This window comes from Myotis nattereri (genome assembly GCF_964212035.1).
Source record: "Myotis nattereri genome assembly, chromosome: 1".
NCBI lineage: Eukaryota > Metazoa > Chordata > Mammalia > Chiroptera > Vespertilionidae > Myotis > Myotis nattereri.
In genome coordinates, this window is record NC_138075.1 from 11,958,331 (window position 1) to 11,983,850 (window position 25,520).

The following is a 25,520-nucleotide window of genomic DNA, read 5'->3' on the forward strand; positions in this document are numbered from 1 at the left end:
GTACTTCGTTCCTTTTTTAAAAATGTATTTTTATTGATTTCAGAGAGGAAGTGAGAGGGAGAGAGAGAGAGAAACATCAATGATGAGAGAGAGTCATTGATTGTCTGTCTCCTGCACACCCCACACTGGGGATCGAGCCTACAACCAGGGATCAAACTGTGACCTCCTGGTTCATAGGTTGACACTCAGCCACTGAGCCTCACTGGCCAGGCTTTGTTCCTTTTTAATTGCCAAGTAGTATTCCATTGTATTGATGTACCACAGTTGATCCATTCACCTGTTGATGGGCATTTGGGTTGTTTTGGGTTTTGGCTGTTGCAAACAAAACTGCTATGTTGCCCTAACCGGTTTGGCTTGGTGGATAGAGAGCATCAGCCTGCAGACTGAAGGGTCCCAGGTTCGATTCCGGTCAAGGGCATGTACCTGGGTTGCGGGCTTATCCCTAGTAGCGGGTGTGCAGGAGGCAGCTGGTCGATGTTTCTCTCTCATCGATGTTTCTAACTCTCTATTCCTCTCCCTTCCTCTCTGTAAAAAATCAATAAAATATATTTAAAAAAACCTGCTATGTACATTCAGGTATAAGTCTTTGTGCCCCCCACCCTCCCCACCTTGGCTAAATACCTAAGAGTAAATGGCTGAATTGATAGGGTAGGTGTATATTTAATTTTTAAATAAACAGCCAAACTTTTCCAAATTGTTTTCATTTCTACCAGCAGTGAATGAGAATTCCCATTTCTCTACATCTTCACTAACACCTGGTCTTTGTAAATTTAGTCATTCTTATGGCTCAGTGGTTATCTCATGGGTTCCAGTCATCTTTTCCTAATGACTAATGATGTTGAAAATCTTCCCATGCCTTATTTTTCTTCGGAATGTCTTCTTTACTGAAGCGACTGTTCAGGTCTTTGGCCTGTTTTGTTGTGTTGTTTGCTGTCTCATTATTGAGTTTTGAGAATTCTTTATTGCTTTATTGGGTCTCCATGCTTTGCAAAACTTTTTTCTTGTTTGTGGCTTGTCTTTTTCTTAACAGTGTCTTTTGAAGAGCAGCTTTTAAAATGTGTTTTTCTTTGGATACATTTTCAGATGTAAGACTAAAGCAGCCGTGGGCAAACTACGGCCCACGGGCTGGATCCGGCCCGTTTGAAATGAATAAAACTAAAAACAAAAACAAAAAACCGTACCCTTTTATGTAATGATGTTTACTTTGAATTTGTATTAGTTCACACAAACACTCCATCCATGCTTTTGTTCCGGCCCTCGGTCCAGTTTAAGAACCCATTGTGGCCCTCAAGTCAAAAAGTTTGCCCACCCCGGACTAAAGGGTCAAAAATATCGCGTGTGTGTGTGTGTGAGTGTGTGTGTGTGTGTGTGTATGTGTGGTGCTAGTTACTTCTTGTGAGGCTGTCTTTGAAAGAGTTTGAGACACTGTCATTGAATAATAGCATGTTCCCCGGGGACTTCCCAACTCCGGTCTTTATCATGCGTCTTTACGTTTGCTATTTTCACAAGTGTAAAGTGTTACATTACAACTCACCTGGCAAGTTGAACATTTACTTAAATTTGGTATATTTAAATATTTTTTCTTTCATAACTTTTGACCCCTTGTCATTTAACATTTTCCATTTTTTCTCACAGCTTTGTAATAGTTTTCATGTAATCTAGAAGTTAAAATTTACATGTAATGTTTATCACAAATATTTTCATATCACTATTGACCTTTTATCTTAGTTTCACCCTCCCCAACCAACTGCCACTTATTATTTGTAATTTCTCCCGTTTTTAAAATAGTAAATCTAAATGGCCACTTGGGATAAATATATTATTTCATTTTCTCCTAAAATTGGGAAGTTATATGTTAATTTTTATATACTGTAATTTTATTATGGTTTTTGGTATGAAGTAAGGGTCTAAGTTTATATATCTAAATATGAACAAATAGCTTCAATAGTTCTGTTGCACTCAGATTGTTTTATATTAAGTTATCATATGATTTATGTCCCATTTTAAGATTCTTTAGTTCCATGAATTTCTGAGTTCAGCAACAAACTGTTTTTTTAACAACATTTTTATTTTATTTTTTAATATTTTTTAATTGATTTCAGAGAGGAAGGGAGAGAGAGGAACATCAGCGATGAGAGAAAATCATTGATCAGCTGCCTCCTGCACATCCTCTGCTGAGGATCAAGCCCATAACTTGGGCATATGCTCTGACCAGGAATCGAATGAGTGACCTCCTGGTACATAGGTCAGTGCTCAACCACTGGGCAACACTGGCCAGGCTAGCAACATACTTTTAATGTGGATTGTTTTATGACAATATGATATTTTTTAAAGCAAGTTTTCCCTTATTGTCAAAACCAATCTCCAATTTTTAAAATTTTATGGAACAAATTATCCTACTATTACTTGAAAATATATTAAATATGTAAATTAACTTGAAATATTGCCATGTTTATGATAGTTTTTTTAGTTTTTCTTCTATAAAATATTTGTAGCTTATTTTTTAAAAAATATATTTTATTGATTTTTTACAGAGAGGAAGGGAGAGAGATGAGAGAGAAACATCGATCAGCTGCCTCCTGCACATCTCCTACTGGGGATATGCCCGCAACCCAGGTGCATGCCCTTGACCGGAATCGAACCTGGGACCTTTCAGTCCGCAGGCCGACGCTCTATCCACTGAGCCAAACCGGTTTCGGCTGTAGCTTATTTTTATTGGGCTGATATAATCCACCTTAGGTTCGTTACCAATAGGTACTCAATAAATGTGTATTAAGTACTGATATATGTTGACCTTGTTTTAAAGGAAATCTATTTCAAAGAAAAAATTTTAATAGTTGCTATTGTTAAAGAATGCTATTGTTAGTTTTGAATGTATTTCATGTGATAAATATTCTTGAATTATTTTATTTCCAAAATTCTTATATTCCTTTGAGTTTCCTGGGTTATATCATCATGACTTCAGCAACTAGTGACTTTTATTTTCTATTAATTTTCTTACTTGCTTTTCCTGCCTTATCACCATGGCAAGACCCTCTAGCAAACGGTGTATTAAATAACATGTATGACTAAGAGTATCTTTGCCTTGACCTTACTTTTGGGAAACATGTCACTACTGTTTGTCGCTCCACTAAAAACAATTTTGGCTTTTTATTTTAAAGTTTTTGTTTTATTTAGTTTTCAGAAGTTAAAGATCAAGGCTCTGTTATATTTTATAAAGTCCCCTTTTAAGCCTTCTGATATACAAATAATTATATGAGTTTCGGCAAAGTATGCCAGGGGTGAATTAACTGTTTTTGCTGCTTCCCATTTTGGGTTCACACACTTTTCATCTTTTGCTCTGAACTTTCCAGGGTTTTCTTTTGGAGGAGACGGGCACTCATCTGCCTTGTTACCAAGGCTTCTGTAGACGTCAAGCTCTCCCCTTGAGTCGGCGCTGCCTCTGATCTGCTCATTCGCTTTTCCCCTGGATACGCATTGTTTTTTAAGATGCTCTGTCAAGCCAGTCAGAACCCTAATCTTCAGGAAGTTCCAGGAGCCCTTTTCTCCTCTCACAGTTTACTTCCTCCCCATTGCTCAGGGCCATCGACACAGTATTAATTAAAAAGGATTTTATAAAGAAACCCCTCTAATTCTGGTGCCGGTGCTTCTGTTAAATTCAAGTTTTGCTAAGGGCTCTTTTCTTAAGCTCCACCCGGCATCTGGGGGAGAAAAACATAATTAAGAACTTTAATGGAAACTTTTGAAATGTACACTTAACGACAAAATTTTGAAGTACTAGTGTTTTGAAACGTACTTGTGCTTTTTCTTCCCTGGCCCCTCTACTCCTCTGTGGGGCTCTGGGGAGGATGCTCGAGGCGATGCCATGATTAGGGCACTCCAGGCCCAGGTCTTACTCAGCCCGTAATCCTGCGTGGCTGTGGGAAGCTTTCCAGTGACTGCAGAGCAATGGGATCGGGGCCCGGAGTTTGTCCCATACCCGCACAGAAGCCGAGACTGATGGAGGAGTTGGAGGTGAGGAGCCCCGAAGCCGAATTTATTTCTACTGCAGCTTTGAGCTGGAGGTGTTCTGCAGTGTGGATCTTCTTTCTGTGTAACATGAGACCAGCAATCTCAGAGAGCCCAGAATTATTAGCAAGGTGTTGAGACCTGGTTTATTCCCTGGCTGGTTTGGCTCAGTGGATAGAACATCGACCTGCACACCACAGGGTCCCGGTTCAATTCTGGTCAAGGGCATGTGTTGTAGGCTCCTCCCCAGCCCGGGCCGTGGTCAGGGCACATGCAGGAGGCAACCAATTGATGTGTTTCTCTCACATCGATGTCTCTCTCTGTCTTCCCCTCTTCCACTGTCTTTAAAACTCAATGGAAATACATCCTCAGGTAAGGATTTTAAAAAAAGAGAGAGAGAGAGACCTGGTTCTCTATTCTACTTATGTTGTCAACTGGATATGTAACGTTAGGAAAGTTGCTTGATGCTTCTGAGTCTAGTTTCCTCATCTGTCAAGTGAGAAGAGCCAGCAGGGTGATTCTTCAAGTCCCTTACAGGAAAAAGGGACTGGAGCTATTATTCTGGAGGGAAAGTCAGAATTTGGGAGCGTGATGGACAGTTAGAAGTGGCCTTTCTCCCCGGGCACCGGAGCGGGGGGACTGACAGGTGGCAGGCCTGAAGGCCGCGGCACAGCAGGTCCCTTAGCTGTGCAGGGGGCGGTCGTGGGCTGGGATACAGAGGAGCCATGGGAAGGAAAGATGGGACAGTTCCCGTCTCAGGGTGTGTTCTGTATGGTGCTGTGAAGTCCAGGGTTGTTCTAGCCCCATGTTTTGATCCAACCTAAGAAAAAGGTTTTGTTTTGTTTTCTCTCCCCCAGGGAGGTGTTTTCAGAACAACTTCCATACAGGGATATATTTCTTACGAAAGAGTGTCGAGCGAGCCGAATAGCCAGACCATGCGGTCACGGAAAGGAGGGGGCCGCTGGGAAATGCACCCAGACAGGGCACCCGGGGACCCGCTCCTCTCTCCAGATTGGAACACACATGTTTCTTGAAAAGTTGTAGCCGTAACATCTCTCTTTGTCATTCCTTTCTTATAAACTCATCTTATGTAAGCCCTCAGAGAGCTAAATGTTTTTCCTTTGTTGGCCATCGTGCTCCAGATGATTTTATCAAACATGAATTTTCCCTGGGCTCTCAGCTGCATGCCAGGGAAGCTAGCAGAATCACGGAGAGGTGGCCATGTGCGTGCGTGCGTGTGCGCACGTGTGTGCGTGTGCGTGTGTGTGTGTGTGTGTGTGTGTGTGTGTGTGTGTAGGACTTGGGCATTTTGCTCTGTGCGCCCACGCAGGTGTGCATGTATATGGGGTGGAGGACACCTGGTTACAAAAGTGATAAATGCTCCTTCTAGAATATTTTGAAAATAGATAAAGGTAGATACAAGGAAATAAAAGCCAACCATGTTCCTTCCAACCAAAGATAATCATTGGAAGTGTTTTGGTATTTATTTTTCCTGTTTCTCTCCCTGTTCTTCCTATTAAAATAAATGAGAGTTTTATAGCCCATGCTTTCTTATTATTTTGCTAGTTTCACTTTATAAATAACCCTGCAATCAACATAGTTGTCTGCACTTTGAAGTTATTTTCTTAGGAGAGGTTCCTAGATGTGGGAATACCATATTAGAGACTCTGGATTTATTTTGTCATTTTTATGACTCCTGATTCTTCTTAAATCACTTAATTAACAGATTACACTCCCTCTGGCAACATCTACCCCCCTCACCATGTTCTTGACACTGATTGAATGGTAATCTATTTTTTCAAATCTTTGCTAGTCTAAAAGTTTAATATAGTGTCTCAATTTCTGTTTTATTTCACTGATTGCTAGTAATGGGGAACATTTTTATAGGTTTATTAGCTCTTTAATTCCCTCTTCTGTGAAATTATTTATTCATGTCATTTGCCCATTTTCTTCTTCTGTAGTAAAAATATTTACCTGCTTCGATTTTTAAGATAATTATTTTTTCAGTTTATTGTTTGCTTTTTATTTTTATGATTTTTGATGTGCAGAAAGTTTTTATATCCTCAAACCTGTGATCATTTCCTTCACAATTTCTTCCATTGCTTTTTTACTAAGAAACCTTTCCTCATCTAGAAACCAAGGTAATGTTCACTTCCATTTTCTTGGTTGGTTTGAATCTGTGGTTTGGCTTTTACGACTATCTAGCCCTTTAATATATTTGGAATTTATTTTGGTATATAGCATGGGGTGGTAATTTAAACATTTTTGTTCCAAATAGCTAGTTTTTCCATTATCATTTGTTAAATAACCCCTTAAACAAAAATGCATAATAATTCATTATCATATTCAGTATTGAGTTCTTTTACATACTCGGAGACCTCTCCAGGCTGACTGGTCTGTTCCCTGCTCTCCTAATTCTTACATCAAGGATGCACCTTCCCCCTCCCCCCCCCACCCCAACCCCCCTCCCCCAACCTGGTGTTTCTTGTTTTCAAATTATTCTCGGCAGTTCTTGCTTGTTTATTTTCCGGATGAATAGTGGAATCATTTTTGTGGAGTTCCAAAAACCTCCCTTTGGGGTTTTGATGAAAATTGCATTCAACCTATAAATTAATTGGGAAGAACTTGGCTTCGTTACAACGTTCAGTCTTCCCAGCCAGGAATACACATATGGCTGTCCCTCCGCATTTTCAAACATCCTTTTGTACGTCTCGGTGGAGTTTTATAGTTTTCTTTACACAAATTTGACAGATTTCTTATTAAGGTACTCCCAGATTGTTTTACATTTGCGGCACTATTTTTAATGGGATCTCCCCCCTTTAGTTTAAACCCACTATTCTTTTAGAATTATTTATTTATTATTTTAAAAACTTATTTTTTATCATAGTGGACACACAATATATTAATTTCAGATATACAACATAATGATTCAACACTTATATGCCTTACAAAGTGATCACCATAATAAGTTGAGCAACTATCTGTCATCATACTTAGTTATTGTGATATTATTGACTATATTCCCTATGCTGTTCTTTATATCCCATGAGCTTATTTTATAACTGCAAGTTTGTACTTCTTAATCCCCTTCCTTTTCCACCCTGAACCCCCCCACTCCCTGTCCTCTGGCAACCATCAGTTTGTTCTCTATGAGTTTGTTTCTATTTTTAATTTCACTTTTTCCCAAATGATTGCCAAGAACTGACAGGAATCTAAGTGAAAATCGAATTTGTTCCTTTCTAAGCTTATAAACTTTAAGAGATTTAGAACTGGAACCAACCAGAAATATGTTGTCTTTTTCTATGAAAGTCAAATAATTTATAGACCTATCATGTAACTTGTTAAGAGAGTAGCTAAATAGATGAGTACTTCCACGTGTCCATATTCTTTGTCTCAAAGGCATGTGCAGCTGAAACATCCCAAGCCTCATGGCCCTTTGGATTTCAACTAGAATCCTTCAGTGGCTTACAGGGTCCTGAGACGTCCACTGCGTTCCCCCTCCCACCTCACTGCACTCCACGCTCCTCCTCTGTACTGAGTCCACATTGCCTTCTTCCACTTCCTTGACTGTACCTCTCCCTCTCAGGCCATGAGCCATTTGCACATGCTGTTCCCTCTGCCTGGAAAGCTCTTCCCTGACCTTCACCTCCCAATGATCTCCCTGCTCATTCTTTGGTTCTCAGCCTGCAGGGATTTCCCTCCTGACTTTTTCCCTTTATGCCACCCTGTCACAGCACCTTCTGTCCCTCCTTCAGACTGGTAATTTTACTCTGTGTAGAGAATTATTTCATTCTCTGCCTGGCTGGACTAAAGTTGCAAGGGACTCTATTTCTTTTCTGCTCACCCTTACAACCTCAGAACCCAGTGCAGCTAGCTGGCCCATCATGGGCTCCGGGTTTGTCTGATGAATGAGTACATGAACTCAAGGACCTATTTTTAAGAAGAAAAGGCATTGCCCTTGCCAGTTCGGCTCAGTAGATCGAGCATAGGCCTGCAGACTGAGGGTCTTGGATTTGATTCTAGTCAAGGGCACAAGCCTGGGTTGTGGGCTTGATCCCCAGTAGGGGGCGTGCAGGAGGCAGCCAATCAATGATTCTCTCTCATCATTGATGTTTCTATCTCTCTCTCCCTCTCTCTTTCTCTCTGAAATATAAATATATATATATATATGAAAAAGCATTAATGAATGTATTCATTGACACATTTATAAAAGCAAATAGACTGAGGTGTTTTAAAAGTCCAACAACTAAGAAAACTATTGTAAATCCACTCGATAAAATTATATAGTGCCACTGAAGAATGAAAATGATGGCCCTGGCCAGGTGGCTCAGTTGTTTGAACTGTCGTCCTGTACACCAAAAGGTTTCGGTTCAGTTCCCAGTCAGGGCACATACCTAGGTTGTGGGTATAATCTCCAGAAGAGGTACATATGGGAGGCAATCGATCGATGTTTCTCTCTCTCCTTTTCTTCCTCTCTCTCTAAAAATCAATAAAAACATATCCTTGGCTGAGGATAAAATGAAAATGACAAAGACTAATGTGAAGGGTATTTTTACATTATGTTTAGAATATCAGGATATAAAATATATTTATGTTAATAAGAAGGAAAGGTGCCAAAACAGTCATAGCAATTGGTTTAAGATAATGGGATGGGTCCTATCTGGTTTGGCTCAGTGGATAGAGAGTCAGCCTGCGGACTGAAGGGTCCCAGGTTCGATTCCGGTCAAGGGCACATGCCCGGGTTGGGGGCTTGATTTCCAGTAGGAGACGTGCAGGAGGCAGCCGATCAATGATTCTCTCTCATCATTGATGTTTCTATCTCTCTCTCCTTCTCCCTTCCTCTCCAAAATCAATAAACACATATTTAAAAAAAAGATCACGGATGGTAAGTGATGTTTTTTTCTCTCATGCCCACACTTTCCTGTTCACATATGTTTCTTGAATGCCAGCGTGTGGTGGGCACTGTGTCAAGTGCAAAGAAAGGCATGGTGCGCAAGGTGTGTGTGGTCTCCACTGCAAGTGTACAGTCGAGGCGGGAGGACACTGACGATCATCATCACACAGACGGTGCAGTGTTCATGGACTGCTGCTGCATATGAGAAAACATGGTTCCTTTGCCATCGTGGGTATCACAGGCTAAAGAAAATGCTTTGTTGGGATTGGATCCATCATTATTATTGCATTAAAATTTTAATTGTGGGGGAAATTATAGGAGTAATAGACCCATTTTCTTTAGTTTTCAGGCTTTGTAGGAGATTTCCTAAATCATATCTCCACTCCTTAATCGCTGGTTTACAAGACATAAACTGTACATGCTGAGAGGAAACTCCTGGGGGCGGGAGGGACTTTTCCTGGTTGCCTTAGTTCAGCTCCATTAAAAAGGTTTTAGTTGCTGGAAAATTAGCACCTTCCTCATATGTACTAGCCAAGGTGGCTTAAAGCTCAATAAAAGCAGAAGCGAGTCATTTCTGCACCTTTAATAAAATAAAGATTTGTGGAGGTGACGGTTAGGGCACCACGGGTGCCTGCCCACCCACCTCAGACCCATTCCCAAGCGTGCGTTGGGTCCGCAGCACCCGCTCCTGGCAACCTAAAAAAGCCGAGTTCTCCCAACATAAATTCCCTTGGTCTCATCTCCTCCTACTGATGCCCTCAGTGGCTGTGCCTCTGTGCTCGGGCATAATGTAAATACTTAACTTGTTTAATAAATATCCTGAAATAGCCTCTTGGAGTTGTTACCAGAGTGGCACGAACCTTTTAACTCACTTAGCCAGCACAGATCAACACTTAATGTCTTTAATGATGATCCAGGTCTTTTTTAGTGGCTGAGGCGCAGGGTAATCAATGATGTGGCCCTGCCTGCAGGCACGAGGGACTAGATAATGGGCAGAAAATGTCACGCTGGATGGGGCCAGTCATCTGAATGCCTGAAATTGGTATTAGTGTGGCCATTTCTGGGAGAGTTTCTCCCCAAGGCTAGGAAGAGCCCCCCACCCCCACCCCTCTGATGCCCTCTAGTGTTTTGCACCTTACTGAAGCCCCTCATGGCCAGTTTTTGTTTTCAGCCTGAAACCTCTGAGGATTCTGCTCCCCACCCCCCAACCACCCACTAAGGCAAATGCCATGCCAGCTACGGCACAGTGGGGCCCCCACTTTAAGAATAATTCTCTCCCAGCCGGTGTGGCTCAATGGTTAAGCATCAACCCATGTACCAAAAGGTCCCCGGTTGGATCCCTGGTCAGGGCACATGCCAGATTGTGGGCTCGATCCCCAGCAGGGGGCATGCGGGAGGCAGCCCATCAATGTTTCTCTCTTTCCCTCACCCTTCCTGTCTCTCTACTCCAGTGGTTCTCAACCTTCCTAATGCCGCGACCCTTTAATACAGTTCCTCATGTTGTGGTGACCCCCAACCATAAAATTATTTTTGTTGCTACTTCATAACTGTAATTTTGCTGCTGTTATGAATCGTAATGTAAATATCTGATATGCAGGATGTATTTTCATTGTTACAAATGGAACATAATTAAAGCATAGTGATTAATCACAAAAACAATATGTAATTATATGTGTGTTTTCCGATGGTCTTAGGCGACCCCTGTGAAAGGGTCGTTCAACCCCCAAAGGGGTCACGACCCACAGGTTTGCGACCCACAGGTTGAGAACCGCTGCTCTAATCAATAAAAACTTTTTTTTTTTTTCAAGAATAATTCTCAGTGCTGGGCAGCAGGAAAGAGGCCTGTCAGGGTTGGGGCAAGGGGGTGTCATATGCAGTTTGTCAGACCTCATTTAGGGGGGTTACATCCCCTTTCTTCCCCACCCCTATTATCAACCCTGAGAATTATTATTTCAGGAATAGAAAGCAAGTCCCATTTTAGGGTTTCAGTGCTAAAACATCCACTCTCAACTTGTACTTGAGCCCCTTGGCCTTAGCCTAGGATTTGAATTATTTTGATTATTTTGGCCGCGTTGACATTCTCTGTGCATTTCATAATTTTCCAAACACTTGTCATGTGCCCTCTGAACCTTCATTTCTTTCCACTGAAATTCTCCTATTCCAAGCCCCCGTGGTCATCCCGTCTGGTGTGACTTTGCGACGGTAGGTGGGCTTTTATTAATAGAGTGCTTCTGATCATCTGAGGGAATTGTTTCGTTATGAAATATTCACTTCTTTATGTTGTTTATCATTGTCCACAGACCTGAGGTTTTAAATGCTGGGAGCATGTTGTAAATGAAAACATAAATAATTTATAATAATTATGCTGAACTAAGGCCAGAGTTTCTATTGGCTCACTGATGCACATCAATGAGAAATGGGCTGGGATGTAAAAATCTTGTCTTCCCAAGTGTTTTATTTAAAACCAGAGTGTAAACAGTGAAAGAAAAATTCTTAATTTTTGTAAATTTCTGCATCCTCCTCAAATGAAGAACGTGACCTGATAGAGTTTTCACGTCTGGAGGAAATCCCTGGGGTCCCAGCGAGGCTCTGCTGCGCGCTATGCAAGTGCCTCTCAGGGCTCGGCCATGGCACAGCCCCGGGTGACTGCCAGGTCCTGCACACCCCTTTGAACTGGGATAGCTCTTAATTAGACGGAGCAATGGATATTCTTTGTTTCTATTTTCTTTTCTTTTTTTTAATGTGCTTTTATTGGTTTTAGCGAGAGAGGAAGAGACAGAGAGAAATATCGATCAGCTGCCTCCTGCACACCCCCTACTGGGGATCGAGGCCGAAACCCAGACATGGGCCCTGACCGGGAGTAGAACTGGTGACCTCTTGGTGCATGGGAGGATGCTCAGTCCACTGAGCCACACCGGCTGTTACTATGTTGATGGTCATGCCATTGCTAGTTGAGTCTAATTCCAAGGGAGGCTTAGCTGTGGGGCTTAGCTATGCCCTCGGGAAGAGAAGGAAGCCAGTTTGTTGAACACATAGCAGGCTCTGCCATGAAATCAAACTCCACCCACCTCCAAAACGGATAGCCCGCGATCCCAGCTGCTTTTCCTGCCAGCCTGCCTCATCCCCACCAATTGGAAACGCTCCCTTGAACCTTTGCTGGGTTCCTGTGTGTTTACATGCTCTGGGTGCTGTTCCCACGCACTGACTCCTGGGTCCTAATCACGCTGTTTTAATCGGCCAGGCATCATATTTTGTTTTGATATTACTGTTTTTTGAAAAATCTTCTGACATTGTGGGTTGTTTTTTTTTCAGGTAAACTTTAGGTTCAATTTACCACATTTCCTTTAAACAGGAAAAAACAAGCAAACAAAAATCCTATAACTCCTGTATCATATTAAAAACATATTCCACTTGGAAAATATTATACTATGAGAGAAAATAAGCACTATGGGGCAATTGGAGTCTTCTGACTCCGAGGAAATGTGCTTTTAAAATAGCAGGCTTCCCAGCAAACGGTGGCTAACAATGCCATTAGCGGGGCCTGGATAAATGGCTTGATGTTTGTAGTTCCTACGTCCACTTCAGCTCTATTGGTTGCATTAGCAGAATGAAGCTCATTAAGCCTTGTTCTCTCATCTCCCCAAGCCTCTGAACCCACGGCTACCCAGTTCTCTTGTCTGGAAGGAGGTCATCTTTCCTACATTACCCTTGAACGCTCGGCTCATTCCTACACCCGCAGCCGGAGATGGGAACTTGTTGCTCTTGGGGAGGCCGTGTCTGTGCTCAGAGCCTGAGCTTGGAGCCGTTACACCATCTGTTAAAGTGGTCAGAGTCCCTCTCATTGCCTCCTTTGTGGAAGGGCTTGTACTGTAAAAACGTGTGTTACTGAAAACATCATTTTCCTCATTATTATGCTTTCTCTCTGGCCGGATCATAACCTGCCAGAAGTCTATTGAGCTTGGAGTGAAAAGCTTTTCAGAATAGCTGTTCTTAAGAGATTAAATGATTGCCATCTCTGTCCCATTTCTTTTATCTCATAATCAAGTTCAAGATGGTACTAGATGTCTCCACTGAAGTGATTATGTATTTGAACTAGAAGGGGCTTTATCTCCATTCATACTTCGCACCGTGGAAGGCAGGATGGGTTTTTCCTCCCCCCACATTTACATTTATCTATGTGTATGGCTCTTTACAACTGTCCACCGGTTGAAAGGCTCTAACTCCTTTTTAAAGGCTACCCATGGCTCGCAGGAGGTGGAGTGCTTTTTAACATTTTCTGTGTACAAAGCCGCCCGTTGTCTCAACACCCAGCCTAGAGCCATGGAAACGTAGAGCTGTGTCCATGCTTAATATTCATAACCCAGTCATTCAACTCGACAAGTGAGGAGCTGGAGACGCACAGCAGCTAAGCGACTTGCCCAGGGTCACACGGCTCGGCTCGCCAGCAGCCTGGCTGAGAGACAGCGCACGCCCCGGCCGTTTCTGGTGGGCCCACCGCCTCCCCGCCATATTCAGAGTATTCGTATTTTTCAGATTTGGTGTGGGGGGAGAATGGGAGCTCTCAGCACCCCAGGACACAGAAACCAGGCTTTTTATGACCAGTTCAAAGATGTCCACTCTGGCTTTTTGTTCTTGATCTTTAGAGCTGCCCGATCTCTGCTATTTTCCAACATCCCGCTTTCTCTTCGAGAGGCAAGCGGAGAAAAGAGTTCGTGTCACTGTTTATTAGCGGCTCTGCTAAAACACTTGATGGAGGAGGACTCGGGAACCCTTTGCCGGAAATGAGCCTCTGGGCTCCCTGTTGATTGCATTTACCCACATGCCCACAAGTCCTCCGTAGTCAGATGCAGGGAGATAACATTCTTTCCTGCTCTTAAAATATTTCTCGCTGTAAATAAGACTCCTCATTTTTAAAACCTAGTAAATAGGAAAAAGTGAGTCATTATTTATGGATAATCACTTTTGCCAGCTGTGACTGCATTTTACGTCCATTTTTTTTCCTTTTCCTTTTTTTTTTTTTTTTTTGGACTAGAGAATCTGTCTTGTCACTCTTTAGGGAAAAAGCCATATTGGTCCCATCAATAGCCTCTTTTAGCACATAATCACAGATAAGGCACTGTGAACAGAGATTTTTCTTGGAGACAGGAAAAAAAATGACTTCCTTAGAATGCAGAACTATGGAGAATAATCCAGAATCATGTGATAGCACCTAAAGAGAAAACGGACTTATTTTAGAGTTCTTTCCAAAATGGAATAATCATTTAAAAAATATTATGGGTATCGAGTGTCTGCTCTATGTCTACCAAGTTGCAAATGTTGAAAGGTTAAGTGATTTCAGGTGGGACACCTGGTATACCAGGACACTTATTTGCAAGTGGCAGGAAATCCATTTCAAACAGCCTTAACAACCCTGGGAGCTCCAGCGTCAGGCACTGTTCAATTAGGCTCTGGCTCACTCTGCAATTCCTCCGACTCTTCCCCTCACTGTGGATGACTTCCATTCTCGGGCTCATAATTGACACTTAAAAACATGTGCGTGAATGTTTGGGTCAGTGCACCATTGGATCAGAGAACTTGTGGAGGTTGCATCCTTGTGGTAGGAAAAGGGCTGTTGTAGTACCAAACCTCACTTCCGCATCCCAGCTGTCTAGTGGGAGAGCTTTCTCAACTCAAACAAAATTCCTGGGCTCCGTTATGGTTGGACCAACTCTTTACCAGTTAGTGGTGCCAGGAGAGGATGCCATGTGCTGATTGGTTTAAGCCAATCCATTAATCCTTGAACCATCACTATGCTAAGCAGGGTGGGATTATAATGACTGGCATAGGCCAGTCAAATCCCACTTCTGGAGCTTGGGGTGGGGATCCAGCCACACTAGTCACACAGCTGGCACAGTGGGGCTGGGGTGGGTGCTGGGGAAGTAACCAGTGCCGGGAGCCGGTCCATGCTTGCTGTTTCAAGGGACCTGGCATATATGGCATACTGTTCTTAATATGTTTGCTCACCTTCTTGGCACTATGTGTTTTAACCAAGGTCTCTGAGAAAGGTTGTTTCCCCAGGTAGGGATTTTCCCCTGAAGTTAGGGAGGGAATAAAACCTCTTAACTAAGTGCCAGGTGGGTAATTAATCACTTTAACTATGAACAATCATGCTTAAGCTACATAATCTTTACTCCCTGGAATGGAGATAAGAAACGCCCTAACCTTTGTAATAGAGATTGATAGGATTGGAATCAACTGGTATAAATACAGATGTAACAAGACAGCAAGACACAGAGAGAAGATAGAACCTAGGCACAGAACCTACACAGAACGTTCTCTAGAGACAGAAGAACTTCGCTGGAGAGAACATGGCAAAAGATCCTGGACAGAAACTGGCCTCAGAACCTAGAGACAGAACCTAGCGAGAGAACATGGCAAAAGATCCTGGACTGAACCTGACTACAGAAATTGGCAAGAGAACCTGACTAGAACCTGGTGACTGAACCTGGCTGGAGAACCTGGACAGAACCTGGCTGGAGAACCTAGTGAGGGAACTTGGCTACAGAACCTGGCTGGAGAACCTGGAGAACCTGGCTGGAGAACCTAGCAAGAGACCATGGACACAGAACCTGGCTGGAGATCCTAACCAGAACTTCACTGGAGATCCTGACCAGAACTTGGCTAGAGATCCTGGCTAGGCTGCTGATCAACTGAACGCTGTCTCCGTGTCATTCCTTCTTCGCCGACTCCGTCCACACCTTTGGGGACCCCTGGACCCGCTGGGGTTGGACCCCAGCAAACCAGCAATGTCCACTGTCATCTAGCAGCTGAGCCAGGTCCTAACGAGGCCGGAGTTTTGCCTGGCTTGTGTCATTCTCTGCTCAGGGTCTGGTCATCGTGTTATCCTTCCCAGCTCATCCTAAATGGCCAAGCCACCACCTGCTCATGGCCAGTCCGTGGCTGTACTTGTGCATCCAAAAAAGGAAAAAACTCTCTCAGGAATATGATGTCCCCATGCTGAAGGAAAACTTAAAGTCTAATCTACACTAATAAAAGGGTAATATGCTAATTAGAGACCTTCCAGGAGACCTTCCGGATGTCCTTCTGGACAAAGCCATGGTGGTGGGGCTGAGGCAGAGGTGGTTAGGAGCAATCAGGCCAGGAAGGGAGGGCAGTTGGGGGCGAGCAGGCCAGCAGGGGGGGCAGTGGAGGCAAGCAGGCTGGGGGGGCAGTTGGGGGTGATCAGGCCAGCAAGGGGGGGGTTGTTGGGGGTGAGAAGGCTGGTGGGGGGGCAGTTGGGGGTGAGCAGGCCAGCAGGCAGAGTGGTTAGGGGCGATCAGGTAGGTGAGCGGTTAGGAGACAGTGGTCCCAGATTGAGAGAGGGATGTCCGACTGCTGGTTTAGTCGGATATCCCCCTAGGGGTCCGAGATTGGAGAGGTTGCAGGCCGGGCTAAGGGACACCCCCCCCCCCATGCACGAATTTCATGCACTGGGCCACTAGTAACACGATGTATTGTTAACAGACTAAATGTTATTCAGACGTGTATTGGAGAAGAGAAGATGGCTGCTATCTTTTCCTGGTTTAACTCTGACATTCCAGTTGCCTGGAACTTCAAACTCAGAGCTCTTCCTCAAGGCAGTGTGTCATTTGCTCTTGAAATCATTTTCCAAATAGAGGAACACTCTGGATCAGAGAACAGATCGTTTCAAGTAGATCCGCCCCCCCGCCCCCCCCCCCCCCCCCCCAGTGAGAATCTGAGCAGGTGACCTGCTATGGCCGATGGCAGTTTAACATGCCCCGTGAGCCCTGGTGGGTGTGGCTCAGTTGGCTGAGTGTCGTCTGGTGCACTGAGAGGTCGCAGGTTCAATTCCTGGTCAGGGCATATGCCCGGATTGCGGGCTTGGTTCCCGGCGGGGGCTGTGCAGGAGATGGCCAATCGATATTTCTCTCTCTCATCAATGTTCCTCTCTCCCTCTCCCTTCCTCTCTCTCTGAAATTAATAAAATATTTGTAAGAATAAAAACACAATGCCCCATGAGGAACGTCACCTCTCAGATAAGCTCTCCGCCGCGTTTCAGCCTGGGCTCCCCCTGAAAGCAGAGCGGTAGATGAGGGCTGCGTGCAGGTGGTTTGGGAGATAACTCCCTGAGCAGCAGTGGAACAGAGGATGACGGGAAGCCAACTCAAGGGTCTGGTACCCAGTTGGGTCCCTCTGTGAGCGACGGGAGCTGAATCTCACCGGAGTTGAGAGCCAAGAGAAGGACCGCCGCGGTGTCTGCCCGCGGGACAGAAGCACAGAGCATTCACCCATTGGCTCCTGTTCCCTCCGTGGTCAAGGGCTGCCTACGGCACTAAGTCCTTCCAGAGAGCTCTCCGCTCTGTGTGAGGGCCACCCCAGGTGTTAGAGCAGCCCCAGGCCACCAGCAAGGGCCCTTGGTGCAGAGGGCAGCTGGGGGAGGGACTCCGGCCGTGTGACAGGTGGGGCACCAAGGGAGTCAGACGCACTCGGGACACAGGGGCCCAGACAAGACGGTAATCACCTACGTCTCCTTGTCTTTCCTGAGTGTCTCAGTGGCTCTTCCTAACACGTGTCTTTAGAAAGGTAAAATTAATGAACCGAATTGAGCAGAGCCTGCAGAACGCTCATCAACAAAGAGGCAAGGATGCCGGTGGGAGGCAGCAGCAGGTCCCTGGAGAGCAGGCTGCTCTCTGGAGAAGCAGTCATCATCATCATGGCATCTGCAATTGGCGGGTCCTCTCAGGCCCAGCAGGGCTCCCTGCGTAGAGGGAGATTTCTACTCTCACTTTCCAGTCAGTGTGACAGCTCTGGCCCTATGTAATGGCAGTTTTGACTTGAGTTTAAATTATTCCGTAAAGAATCAAAGCGAAGGAGAGTCTCTCTCCCTTTGCCGCACCCTAGAAATTCCACTAAGAAAACGTTGCTCATAGAAATCTTTGCCTCCACATTACGTTTCTCATGGATGTTTCAGGTGAATCCATAAGGCATCAGCTTTCAAAGCCCCGCGTGACTGTCACAGGGACTCAGTACTTGCTGCCTGTCGGGGTCTTCGCTGGGAGCACAGGTCCATGCGCCTGTCACCGGCTCTGGCACCGCCACCAGGAGCTGGCCTCTGAGTGGGGTCTTCTCTGGGCTTAGTTCGGAATCTAGGGATGGTGAGGCAGTTCTCTGCATAGTCCATCCAAGAAACATATGCCTCAGCTGCCCCCAAAATCACTTGTCAAAAAAAAAATCTTTAAAGCAATTATAGTAAGTGCAGATGTAGCTGGAATGTTCCAAAGAATTGCCTCCAATTTTGATTCCTCTAGCTCAGTAGCTTTCTTTTTTGTTTTTTTAAGTTATTGATTTGGGGGGGGGGGCGGGGAGAGAAACATTGATTTGTTGTTCCACTTATTTATGCATTCGTTGGTTGATTCTTGTATGTGCCCTGAGCAAGGATCGAACCCACAACCTTGGCATATGGGGAAGACATTCTAACCAACTGAGCTACCCGGCCAGGGCCTACCTCAGTGGTTTTCAACCCGGAATGATTTTGTCCCCCAGGGGACATTTGGCAATCTCTAGAGACAATTCTGACAGTCACAACTGGAGAGGAGAGGGCTACTGGCATCTAGTGGGTAGAAACCAGGGACGCCGCTAAACATCCTCCATGCACGGGACAGCCCTCCAACGAGGAGTTATCCAGCCCAAAACATCAGCTGAGGTTGTAAAACCCTGATCTGGCTACTGAGGATCTATCCTTGAGAAATAAGGTCACTTGTTTAGAAAATTCAGACTAAAGAGAAAGAAAATATTCCTGTAGTTGAAAAATAGATCGATGTTAAAGAATATTTTAAGGCAGAGTACTCATAAGACAAAGTTTCTGTTGAGCATATAACTTTCAACTTTTACCCAAATAAATATAGATGTGTATGACATTGCATTTGTAATATATGTGCTAGTTTGTATTCTTGTTTCCACTGAAAAATGTCCCTTTTATAGTCCTTATATCATTTTAATAGAAAGTATTTTATTGTTTCAATGTAATGAAATTCAACCATTTCCTTGTTCCTTTTTTTTCTTTTTTTTTTCTTTAAAGTAACTTGGCCAAAAACAATTATTCTAGTGTGAAATCTGGCTTTGGAGAGCTGGCCATGGGGTACTCTCTCAACTTATTTTACAGCAAAAAATATTTTCAAAGAAATAACTACTTTCAGAACATTACAAGAAATGTTATGATGTAAATATTTTTGTACAAAAGAAAACATTTAGTACTTGGTGAGAAACATTCACTATTTACATATTTTTTAAATTAAAAAAGCAACAACTTATGTCTCTCTTCAGAGTGTATTAGAGCAACATTATGGCTTCACTTAAAGGTTCTCAGTGTGAAACCCTGGCTCCTTCAGGAGGGACCATTCAGCTCCCGGGTCACCGGGGCCCATCTAGTCTGGGCTGCTGGAGTTCTCACAGCATCACAAAAAGGGACAGAACAAAATCTTGGCTAACAAATCAGGATATAAAAGAGGCAAATGTGAAGGCTCATGCTGATGAAAGTAATTATAACCACTTCTGTGATGAGTCAGAAAATGTATTTTAACAGATATGAAAACTGTCAGAACTCAGCTGCATAGACCGAGTCTACTCCTGCCTGAAATTCTCCATGAATCCCAGGGTCATCCGAGGCCTTCCTACACCTCTAAGGCTTGATAGAATTGCCAGGAACCCCCATTCCATGTTCTGTGGGATTTTAAAGCATCTCCCACGATTTTTTTTTTTGCAAAGTTCTGGACAGCTTTTGGCTCTAAGTTCTTATCTCTCTTAATTCATTCAATTGATAGAAGATCTTACTGGCTTCTCTTGCACTCGCCTGCACCCACTCAGACTAAACTCATTGCCTAACTCAACATAGACACCCCAACACACCATCCCCCCTTAGAGTGTGTGCCTGTTGCACCCCTTGGCGAAGACAGGGAGAGGCGAAGTAATACAACTGCAGGCAACTCAAGGGCTTCTGATCATTGCACCACTGGGGATTTTTTTCTTGGGCCAGTTCTACCTGCACAGGATCCCAGCCCCCTTACATTTCTCTTGGTAGTCCCCTCTTTCTGCACCCTCTCTTATTTTGCTTGTCATCTCCTTCCTCCCAGATGGTCCTAGGAGGTCTGTACTGATTACAGAGCAGTTCAGCCCGCTCTTTTTTAAAATATATTTTATTGATTTTTTACAGAGAGGAAAGGAGAGGGATAGAGAGTCAGAAACACTGATGAGAGAGAAACATTGATCAGCTACCTCCTGCACACTCCCTACTGGGAATGTGCCCACAACCAAGGTACATGCCCTTGACCAGAATCGAACCTGAGACCCTTCAATCCACAGGCAGACGCTCCATCCACTGACCCAAACTGGTTAGGGCCAGTTCAGCTCTCTTGAATGACTACTTCCAAAATCAATTTTGGATCTTCCTTTTGCATCTCAAAAAACAAGCAAACCAGCCCTGGCTGGTTTGGCTCAGTAGGTAGAGCGTCGGCCTGTGGACTGAAGGGTCCTGGGTTTGATTCCAGTCAAGGGCACATGCCCAGGTTGTGGGCTCGATCCCCAGTAGGGGGCGTGCAGGAGGCAGCCGGTCAATGGTTCTCTCTCATCACTGATGTTTCTATTTCTCTCTCTCTCTCTCTCTCTCTCTCTCTCTCTCTCTCCCTCTCCCTTCCTCTCTGAAACCAATAAAAATATATTTTTAAAAAACAAACAAACAAAAAAACCCCATGCAAACCAGAAAGTCTTTTATTTAATTGGTTCTACATTTCTAAAAGCAGTTATTATCGATAACAATTTATATTTCTCTTACACATCTATATAAGCTTTGTTAACTCCTTTGAAAAGCTAGTTCTGAAATATAAGCTTGTTTATATGTCTACAGTTGACACTTGAAACTGCAGGAGTCCACTTATACATGGATTATTTTCAATAAATACTGCAAATGTAATTTCTCTTTCTTGTGATTTTCATAATACCATTTTCTCTCCTCTCGCTTATTCTAAGGGCACCGTATGTAATACATATAACATACAGAATCTTGTGTTAATTGACTGTTTATGTTCCGGTCAGTAGGAGGGTATTAGTAGTTAGTTTGGGGGGAGTCAGGTTACATGCAAGATTTTTGACTGTCTATGGGGGAGTCAGGCCCTAACACCAGCGTTGTTCAAGGGCCACCTTACCTATATCCACAGGTCTGGTGAGAGCAGCCAGGTACCTGGATTGAAGTGCTCAGGTTTCACCTGTAGGTAGGACTCTCTCTGTTCTGCCTTGGCGTTCAATTTCCTGCTCTTTATCCCTAAACCGTTCAGCCTGCCACTCAATGGGGTCCCTTCCGTCCGTCTGGTGCCGTCCTCTGCAGCCTCATTCCCCAGAGCTCACCCCTGCCTTGGTCTCTCTTGTGCCGCGTCTGTGTTTGTATAATGCGGTTGGGCATAGACCATAACTGCCATTGCTTTTCGGTCCCTGAGTGATGGTTCCTAGGGGCCTCGTCGGTGTGTATTCTTTCTCTGGCCGGTGATCAGACTGCATAAGACAGTGGTGATATACTCTTTCTTTAATCCCCCAGTACCTCCTGGAGGGCAATAGGTATTCCGGCACGTTGTCCACTGTTTCCCCCGATTCATTCTTCCCACAGGTCCATTCATTGCCTGCTCTGCACTAAGAGGTGGGGACTCGGGGGGCGACCGAGGGAAAGTTCTGGCCATCGTAGAGTTTCCTTCTGGTCGGGGTGAGGGGTGGTGGACTGTTTTCCTGCTGAATACACACTCTCATTTCATAACCCGAATACACTCCTTTTAGGGCTGAATGCTGTAAACGGAAGCAATAAAACTTTCCTACCCAGCACCGTTATCTCCACCTCCTCCCCACGCCACCGGTTCCACCCGCCAGCCACATCTGCTCTTCTTCGCACCGTGCCTGAGTGTGGGTGCCTTCCTGCTCCGCAATCACTCCGTCTGCGACGCACCACAGTATATTTTAGCTTTTAAAATGATAGCTCTCAGATGCGAATTTCCTCTTCTCACCCCCCGAAGCAACCAGATCTGCTCATATAAATGTGCGATGAGGAAGAAAAGTTGGAAGGCAGAAAGTATTTTACCATGTTCTCCTTCTAAATATAAACATAATGTTCCTCCATTCATTACATAAATAAAATGCCACTCCACACCTTATGAATAAACCTTTCCATTTTAGCACCTCTCGGCTATGCTGTGCCCATTTTAGGATGGGAAGCTTTGGCAACGACAGCAAAAAAATAAAAGGAAGTGAATGCTATTTCAGTGAAGGCCATTTGCTGAGAAAATCAGGCAAAGGGATTCCCTTTTTCTACAAGCATGCAGCGTCTCGATAAGTGAATAAACACACCAAAAAATATTATCAGAAGCCATTTATTCTAAACATTACTTTCCTCAGTTATCCACTTAACTCACCCTCTGAGCAGTAGAATTCAACCATACCAGTTCAGAGCAGAAAGAAAAAAGGCCGTTTATCTAATCCAGTTCCTGGGGAAAAAAAATACTTAGGCAATATTAAGAATCTTCAATGATCTAATTTAATACAAGTGATGGTTTCTGTTCTGTAGTCAGTAACATGTGATACTGATTACTTCTAATCCCTTAGAAGAGATCTGACAGTCTGCTTTTGGTCCTGAATAGCATGAAATTGTCATGTATATTTTACCAAAAGAAGTAACAAGAATAATGGCCTCCACAGTCTGCAGTCATTTTATACTAACACACTGCAACATGGTTTTGCCCTGGGGCAGAGAAGTGGGGGTTTTCTCTACTTCAAAAGAATGAAAAATTATCATCGCTCCATCCAGGACCATTAAAGACTTCAGAGACTTTGGCATGAAATATTCAGAAAGTTTATTTTAGAATTCAATATTTTAAAAGCCTGCTTTAAAACGGTTCCACTGATTAGTGGCTCTGTGACTTGGGCCAATCTTGGTTTTAAAAGCTCTGTGTCATGGTTGAAACCATTTGTCGTTTCAACGGAATATAATTTCCATAAGTCGTGTAAAGCTTTGTTTTAGAATGCCCCCCAAAGAGGAATTGTGACCACTACTCATCAGTTATCCTTTCGAACACCCTGTTTAAATAAACATTACTTTTACTGGTAAGGGTCGCGTGTGCGGCATAGGCAGTAATCACGTCCTTCTGACATGGGGTAACCTATCCACGTGAGTGCATTCCCCTGCTCCCTGTTTGGGTGGCAGTTCTCCTGTCTCAGGGGCGCACAGGGCCAACCCCACTGAGGCCACCCACCCCCTCAGCCTGCCAGCCAGAGGCTCACATCCTCACCACTCTTTAGAGGAGTCAGAAAAGGCGCTGGGGTGTTGGTGAGGATTTATCAGATCTTATGAGGCCACGGATGAAGCCAGTGAGAACTTCAGGAGCTAGCTAGTTAGCCCCGTGGAAACTGCAGTACAACCACTTCACTCCTGAACGTCCTATTTACATAGGGAGGCAGCATGCAGTTGTGTATAGAGCCCTGGTTTTGGAATTTAATGACCCTGGTTTGATTTCCAACCCTGCCACTCCCAGCAGTGTGAGCTTGTGAAACTATTAACCTCTTTAAGCGCAATGCTTCCATCCAGAAAAGGGACCCCTCCTAGCATCGGTGCACAGATTCAATGAGAGAAGGAATGTAAAGGCAATGGGATGCACGATGTCAATCATTGTTCCCTTCATTATTATTCCCAAAATCTTCTGACCCCTTATTGGTTTATTCCTCATTTCTGTTGGGTAATGCATATGTGTTTATCGATGTATCACAGAAAGAATTTGCAAAATGACTGGAAGAACCATCAGTCCTGCTTTTCTGACATAACCTGTGGGCTGGCTTCATTCCATTCAATGTGTAGAATATATTATTTCAGTAGGTTTTAGCAGATACCTTTCTCTTTCCTTCCCACTTATCAATGTAGGGGGAAAACTAGGCATCAGCCTTAGCCTTCAAGTAGATAAATAGGTGCCTCTCCCATAAACATGCAAAGACATATTCTGATGTGCCCCTGATGCACACGTGGGGTGAAAAACACCTGTAAGTAACTTCTTGTTTCATTTCTCAGGGAAGTAGACCGAGACTCAGATGGCCATGTCAGCTTTAAAGACTTCGAATATGCCATGAACTACGGACAGAAGTGAAGCCTGACGCTGTGAGGGGCTTTCAGCAACTTCTGGGGAGACCAATAGATTGTCGTGTATTTAAATGTCAACATTCGCTCTGCGGTGCTGCATGCTTGCGATTAAACTCTTCCTCATGGTTTTCAGATGCTGATCATTGGTAGTGTCTCCGAATCTTAGAGGTGGTCATTACAGTCATTACAGGTAGTTTCCTTCATGTTGGCTAGCCACCCTGAGTCAGGCTCTGCCACTGGGGATGCCCCCACCCCCTCCTCCTCACTCTCAACCCCCCACTCTGCAACCCTCCACGCCACGCTACCTGGGCTCCCTGATTCTCATCAGTTCCTAATTTCAGGAGAACAGCCGCTTTCTCCTGCCAATGGGCCAGTTTCCTTCATGCCTTCAATTTGGTTGAACAAAAATATAGCACCTACCTGAAGCGTGTCCTCATTAGGTTCGGAGTAATGAGCAAGGTGCTGGGAATGCAAAGCTTTAAGAATTCTCTAAGATCATGTACCCAGCGTCAAAGGCATCATTGAAAAATGCCCCAGGGCACTGGCTGTGCAAGACAGACACAGGTGAGTCTTCTCCAGCTGTGCACAGAGGAAGAACAGAGTGGAGTAAAGGTAGTGGGGGAAGGACTTATTTGCAGAGCCCTTTGTGTTGGGCCAGTAACTACTAAACTGCAACAAAAACTGTGACACTGGACATTCAGCATTTATTTAAAATAAATACCAGCATCAATACTAATATTTTATCTCTAGATGTTCAGAATTCCTAATGTTATCAACATGAGGAAACTAATGTAATTCAAATTATTAAAGTATTAAATATTTAAAGATGGAGAAAAATGTAAATTTGTAAAATAGAACCATTAAGTAAGCATCATTCTAACACCAATTATTAGCAGATAAGCTTAGTAAAAATAAGGTCTTCAGCTGTGATAAATCAGAGGAGCCTAAAGAAGCATAGCTGAATGTAATTTGGTATTCTGGATGGGATCCTGGAATAAGAAAGGACATCAGGGAAACACTAATAGAGTATGGACTTTAGTTAATAATATTGTATTAGCAGTGGCTCATTAATTGTGACTAATATGTCATACTCATATAAAAGGTTAATGATAGGGGAAATTGGCTGAGGAGTTTGTGGGAACTCTACCATCTTCAAAAATTTTCTGTAAATCTAAAGCTATTCCTGCCAGTGGGGCCAGGATGGTATCATGTGTGTTTTAGTTCAGATTGTTCTGGCTGGTGAAAAGCCCTTTCTGACTTCAGGGAGAGTTTTGTTCAGTGAGTATATTTTCATCATAAATTGAATCATTGAGCCATTGATCCTTATCTTCATACACAAGTCATGCTGATTTTCAGTTTTTTAAATATCAAAGTTGGAGTAATACACGGTCAAGTGCCAGTATGTCAGTCATTGCCAGCACACCAAAACCTCCTATTGCAAGCACTATGTTGGACCTCATT

The 25,520-nt window shown here is 43.9% G+C and overlaps 1 protein-coding gene across 1 annotated transcript in view; it reads left to right on the forward strand.

Moving 5' to 3' along the window:
• EFCAB11 (EF-hand calcium binding domain 11) overlaps positions 1 to 24,190 on the forward strand; it is a 132,247-nt gene extending 108,057 nt beyond the window's left edge. The window contains exon 6 of the mRNA XM_081105538.1: positions 23,991 to 24,190. Coding sequence (XP_080961664.1) covers positions 23,991 to 24,066 — 76 coding nt within the window. The 3' untranslated portion in view covers positions 24,067 to 24,190. The remainder of the gene's footprint in view (positions 1 to 23,990) is intronic.
• Positions 24,191 to 25,520: the final 1,330 nt, after the last annotated feature.